Source organism: Protopterus annectens, chromosome 10.part0 (assembly GCF_019279795.1).
Source record: "Protopterus annectens isolate FY-2018-M chromosome 10.part0, PAN1.0, whole genome shotgun sequence".
In the NCBI taxonomy this organism is placed as follows: Eukaryota; Metazoa; Chordata; order Ceratodontiformes; family Protopteridae; genus Protopterus; species Protopterus annectens.
The window spans coordinates 1,662,956,269-1,662,962,981 of NC_056744.1; the positions used below are offsets into that span (position 1 = coordinate 1,662,956,269).

The 6,713-nt window shown below is 38.6% G+C and overlaps 1 protein-coding gene across 1 annotated transcript in view; it reads right to left on the minus strand.

Annotated features, from left to right (window-relative positions):
* Nucleotides 1-262: 262 nt before the first annotated feature.
* LOC122814399 (zinc-binding protein A33-like) overlaps nt 263-6,713 on the minus strand; it is a 104,699-nt gene continuing 98,248 nt past the window's right edge. Inside the window, exons 3-4 of the mRNA XM_044086981.1 lie at nt 316-645; nt 263-274 (exon numbers count right to left, since the gene is read on the minus strand). Coding sequence (XP_043942916.1) covers nt 263-274; nt 316-645 — 342 coding nt within the window. The remainder of the gene's footprint in view (nt 275-315; nt 646-6,713) is intronic.

A 6,713-nucleotide genomic window follows, 5' to 3' on the forward strand; every position in this document is an offset into this window, starting at 1 on the left:
GTAGATTTTTACGTGCCGAGTTGCCAGCTCTGACACACAACCTTCAATGAAGGTATGCCCATTCACGCATGTCTCCACACAGAACTGTTGACTGAAAAGTGTTATATACTGTTGCATCACTAAAGAATGACTAAGAAATCCAGTGTAGAACTATCCATCTATTTTTGGAACTTTTTGTGTGTTTTTGTACGAAGAAAGGGGTCTAACTGTCCAACAAACTCAAGAAAAAAATCAATAATGCTTCTTTATCTCAGTTGTTACATTATTCTACTTTCTAAATAAATAAATAAAAGAAAAAATAAAAAGTAAGCTTACTGTTAGCAAACCAACAGGTTCTGGTTGTCTGATCTCCAAGTTGCTGTGACTGATGCTCTTAATAGCCATATCATCATTTTCAATAAATTTAACATTTTCTTCCATTATTTTCAGTCTGTCCTCTTCTGTAATCTTGTCTTCCAAGTTGCCATCGGAGTCTGTCACAATGATCTCTTCTTCGATGCACTCGAGACTTCCTTCAATCCATTTCAGAACATTTGCTTCATCATTTTTCAGCTGCTGGATGAGTTGTTCTTCCTTGTCTTGTAGAAAATTGTGCAATTCTGCAAATTCTTGCTTAATGTATTTCTCCAAATTAAAAACATCTTCCTAGGAAACATCAGAATAAAGCAAAATAAGTAAAACAAATAGCTCTGCCCTGCAGCTTAACTTGTATTAATGCATTTCCCTTAAATAAAATGAACAAATGGCAACCTGACTGTTACATGGGAAACGCAACCCATCTACAACTCTGCTGATCTGGGGATGGATTATACTCATCCCTCTCAAGTTTCTACTGCAAGAAGTCTAGACAAAGCCAGACATAATTAAGGGTCAAAGACCCAAAATCAGGGTCAGATTTCAAATATTGCTCTTATAAAACAAAGATTTGCCTTAACATGCACTTTCTGAAGCATTTGAAATCTGAACTTCAAACATCTGTTCTCAATAATTTGTCAGAAAAATTGTAAAATTTGATAGAGAACAGACAAATAGGAGGAAGAAATTTGGACCTGGTGTGAAATTCTGAATAGTTGAGAGGTATGCTAAAATCAGGGAGAGGGACAACCATTTAAAATGTTCTCCTTTCTGAAGGAGAGGTACTAGGGTACATATCAGATACAAATATGACACCCCCAGACATTCACTGCAGACTGATGGATGCATATCTAGGTATGTGAAGTCTGAAAGGGAGGAACATGCTGTCAAGAAAAGAGAAGACAGGTGCTTCATGGTCTACTATTTAAGGTTCTCTTATAAAACAGCTTTTAGACCCAATGAAGTCTACAATGAATCAATCATCTTTTAGGACACTTTGGACAAAAAACAGCCCTTCATCGGAGGAGAAGCAAGATGCCACATCCAAAGCACCAAGTGAGACTACTCCTACTAGCAAGACCAGTGACTCTGGCAGAAGAAAGGCCAGCAAAAATTGCAGTGCTAAGGATATGAGCCAAGCCATGGTGGAAATGAAAAGGATCATAGGAGATTATTAGGCTATTGACCCAGAGATCATTTTAAGCCTAGCAGTTTTAATCCAATGTAATACCATATAAGCGTTTGTCAATACCCACGATTGCATTTAGTGATGACTGCCCATGACCAACAGGGTTGTGGGTACTATCCCTGGTGAGAACTTACAGTGCCCCATCCATTCAACCAGGATCCTCTTGAACAGTACAACAGAGGTGCTCTGTTTCACATGAATTAGTAGTCTGTTCCAAAGATATGGCAGTCACCGGGAGATAAGCCTGTCCCTCTAGCATCTCCTATTTAAGTTGCAGGCCATACTTAACTCCCTGGAATGGGTAGACCTACACCCATTTGATTTTATGGATAAGCAGGTAAGTTCATTAGGTTTGAGTCTTAAATTCTCTGTAGGCCAGGTGTAAGTCTCCTTAAGAAGTCTATATGATACGGAGTATAGTGACAGTGATTTTAGTCAGTCCATGTAAGCCACATGCTGGAGGCCCTTGATCTTCTTTGTTAGAAACCTCTGAGGTCTCTCCAATTGCTGCAGATGTTTAGTATGGTACATAACGAATGGGACGTTATGCTCAATTATGAGCCAGATAAATGCCGAGTATAGAGGGTTATAACTTCTTTTGCTCTTGGGGTGATGCCCAAACTAATCAACTGAGCTATGTGGAAAGCTTTCCTTATACTGGTAAATAAATGGTGGTCAAAGTTAAGGTCGCAATCAACCAGTGATCCCACTTCATGGGTAACTAGGGTATTGTTATTGATTTGATAGTGTGAAGGGACATTGTGTCAAAGGGAATGAAGATGCATTTCTTTGCATTCAGTTTGAGACTGTGACTAACACACCAGTCACTGGTCTGAGTGAGACCATCCTGTAACAGTATAATGGACATCATCAGGGATTCAATGATTGGCGCTCTTAGTTTGCAGTCATCTGCAAACTTTGTGAGCCACAACACTTCAGTTTTGACCTTCGAACTTGAGAAGTATATAACAAACAGTAGGGGCCCCTGCACTGCACTTCTTGTGGCACCCCATTGAGAACAGGTCTGCTGGTTGATATGCAGTCAGTCACTCCACTTGATAGTGTGAATCCGGTTTCACAGGATCATAGGAGTAGTAACTCAGACTATTGGCCCCTGAAGCCCTTATAAGCCTAGTCAAGAGTTTAGCCCATAAGTTTAGACAAGTCAGCACCTGATGACCTCTTTGTCCAGCAGGGACACAAGTACAATCCCAGGGGTGTACTTTCTGTTTCTCATCTGGTGACCCAGGTCCCGCTTCAAAGGGGGTAAAGAGGTACTCGGCTTGATGTGGGAACAGGGAGTCTCATTCCACAGATGGGGGAGTCTCTGGGACACAAATCTGTACTCAATTACCATCAGTCCTACTGATGTCTCTACAGAGCAGGTTGAGGCCAAAGCACGCGGCAGGTTACTTCCGAAAGTGGAGCTTGACTTGCAGATATGCAGCAGTCCCATCAAGGTGGGGTCTGAGATCACCTTGTATGCAGACAGAGGTCACCTCTGAGAAGTCTGTATGAAACCAAATAGAGGTATAGGGTTTTACCCTATCTGTGCATGGTAGATGTTTGAGGCCCTGGATTGTCCTGGTGAGTAACTTATGTGGTCTCTCCTGCTGCTGCATGTGCTTTGTAAGGTACATGCCGAAAGGGGAATTGTACTCAATAATGGGCCTTATAAGGGAAGAATAGGCCTTATAAGGAGAGAATACAGGGATGTTATGACCTCCTTGTCCCTGGATGCGATACCATTACTTATGAGGTGGGCCAAGTAGAAAGCTTTCCATACAATGGAAGCAACATGGTGGTCAACCTGGGTACCCAATTCCATCACAACTGATTGCGTGCTTAGCATGCTGTTATTAATGTGATAATCTGGGGGAACATCACTCTCCCCAAGGGGGATGATGATGCATTTTTTGGTATTAAGTTTGAGGCCATGCATCTGGAACCAGTCATTTGTTTGGGTGAGAACCTATTGGAAGATGTCCACATCACTAGGGGAATTGATAACAGCACCCAGCTTGCAGACATCTGCAAACTTGGCCAACCATACCCACCGGTTTTGGCCTGCACCTCAGAAAAGTAAATCTAAAATAACAGAGGCCCCAAGGCAGAATCCTGGGGTAAGCAGCTCGTTATGGGTCTACTGCTAGGGGTGGCTTCCCCTATTTTGACTATGTGGATTCTATCAGTAAGCCAGTTTGCCACCCATCTATCAGCTATATCTGCAAGACTTCAGTCTCTTGTGGAACGTACTAGATTTGGAAAGGACTACATGAGGCTGATAAATCCAAAGCTCACCTCTACAATGTGAAAAATCTGCACAAACATTACTGAAATAATTGTGCTGCCATTCACTCAATATCCTGCAAAAAAAATAAAAAAAAAAAAACAAAAAAAATTTGGAAAAAAATTTTTTTTTTGGTAAAAAAAAAAATTTTTTAAAATTTAAAAACCCCCCAAACACAAAACCCCAAAAAACCCAAAAACCCCACCCCCCCAAAAAATTTATTTTTATATAAAAAAAAAAAAAAAAAATATTATTAAAAAATTTTTTTTAAAACAAAAATTAAAAAAAAAAAAAAAAAAAAAAGGAAAAAAAAAAAATAAAAAAAAAAAAAAAAATTTGCAAACTTTAGCAAAAAATTTTGGGTTTTGATTAATTCGGATATTCTTTACCCTCTTTTTTTAATAAATTTAACATTTTTTATTAATCTTTTTTGTAACGCTTAATTGTGAGTTGCACAAATTTTTAGACTGGATTCCTTAAATTTAAAATTTGTTCACTTTTCAGGCGGAGATTGTTTTTTTTTGTAGAAAATTGGAAATTTGAAACCGAAGTATTTTTAAAAAAAAAACATTTTCCTAGGAAAATCGAATAAAGAAAATAAGAAAAAAAGGGTAGAAGTTTATGTTTTTTTAAAAAAAAATAAATGAACTGGAACCACTTCGGGGAAAAGGGTACCATTGAACTTGCTTTTGGGGATGGAATATATTTTTTTTTTTAAAATTGAAAACCAAAAAAAAAAAAACCCAAAATATAATTTAAATATTTATAAAAAAAATTTCCTTAAATATTTTAAATTTAAATTAATTCAAACATTTTCTCAATAACAAAAATTTAAAATTTATAGGGACAAAAAAGGGGGAAAAATTTACCTTTAAATTCTAATATTTAATACTAAAAATAAACAACCATTTAAAATTTTTTAAAATATATACATACAATAAAAAATAACCCAAAATTCATAACTAATCATATTAAATTAATCAAAAAACATTTAATAAAAAAAAAATTTAACATTTATTTTTATAAAACATTTTTTAACCCAATAAGCACAATAATAACACGGGACAGGAAAAAACACCCCAGAAAAAGAAAAAAAAAAAAAAAAACACCCATAGAAACCAGTGAGGGAAAAAAAGAAAAATTTGGGGTTAAGGATATAAACCGGGGAAAGAAAAACATAAATTTTGGGGGGATTAAAAAATTTTTTTAACCAGCTTTTTAATCCAATGTAATCCCATAAATTTTTAAAAAAATTAATATACTAGTAAACGGGGTTTGGGGATATTCATAAAACAGCCCCCATCCTTAACCCGGGATCCCTTTAAAGCAAAAGGGGGCCTTTTTCAAATTGGAGGCCAAAAGATTGGAGAGGGAAAACCCTTTAGTTTCCCCTTTTTTAATTCACCCATATTAATCCCGGAATGGAGAAAACCCCCAGATTTAGGAATAGTAATTCAATTTATTTGGGCCTTGACCGGGTTTAAGTTCCCAAGAAGTTTAATGAAAGAAAGGAAATTTTGAGTTTTAAACAAGGACCCCCTTTGATTTTTTTTAAAAACCCCGGGGTTTAAGCGAGAAATTTTGATAAAATGGGGCGTTATGCTCAATTATGGGCCGGATAAATGCCAAGTATAGAGGGTTATAACTTCTTTTGCTCTTGGGGTGATGTACAAACTAATCAACTGAGCTATGTGGAAAGCTTTCCTTACACTGGTAAATAAATGGTGGTCAAAGTTAAGGTTGCAGTCAACCAGTGATCCCACTTCATGGGTAACTAGGGTATTGTTATTGATTTGATAGTGTGAAGGGACATTGTGCTGAAGGGAATGAAGATGCATTTCTTTGCATTCAGTTTGAGACTGTGACTAACACACCAGTCACTGGTCTGAGTGAGACCATCCTGAAGTATACGGACATCATTTGGGGATTCAATGATTGCGTCTAGTTTGCAGTCATCTGCAAACTTTGTGAGCCACAACACTTCAGTTTTGACCTGAACTTCTGAGAAGTATATAACAAACAGTAGGGGGCTCTGCACTGACTCTTGTGGCACCCCACTGATAACAGGTCTGCTGGTTGATATGGAGTCACCCACTTTGATAGTGTGAATCCGGTTTCATAGGATCATAGGAAGTAACTAGACTATTGGCCCTGAAGCCCTTATAAGCCTAGTCAAGAGTTTAGCCCATGTTTAGACAAGTCAACACCTGATGACCCTTGTCCAGCAGGGACACAAGTAGAATCCCAGGGGTGTACTTTTTGTTTCTCATCTGGTTATCCAGGTTCCGCTTAAAAGGGGGTAAAGAGGTACTCTGCTTGATGTGGAGAGGGAGTCTATTCCACAGATGGGGGGAGTCTCTGGGACACAAATCTGTACCACCACCACGTCCTACTGATGTCACAGATCAGGTTGAGGCCGCACGTGCAGGTTACTCGAGTGGAGCTTGACTTGCAGATATGCAGCAGTCCCATCAAGGTGGGGTCTGAGATCACCTTGTATGCAGACAGAGGTCACCTCTGAGAAGTCTGTATGAAACCAAATAGAGGTATAGGGTTTTACCCTATCTGTGCATGGTAGATGTTTGAGGCCTTGGATTCTCCTGGTGAGGAACTTCTGTGGTCTCTCCTGCTGCTGCATGTGCTTTGTAAGGTACATGCCGAAAGGGGAATTGTATTCAATAATGGGCCTTATAAGGGAAGAATAGGCCTTATAAGGGGAGAATACAGGGATGTTATGATCTCCTTGTCCCTGGATGCAATACTGTTACTTATGAGGTGGGCCATGTAGAAACCTTTCCATACAACGGAAACAACATGGTGGTCAAAAGTCAGGTTGCTATCAACCTGGGTGCCCAAGTCCATCACAACTGATTGCGTGCT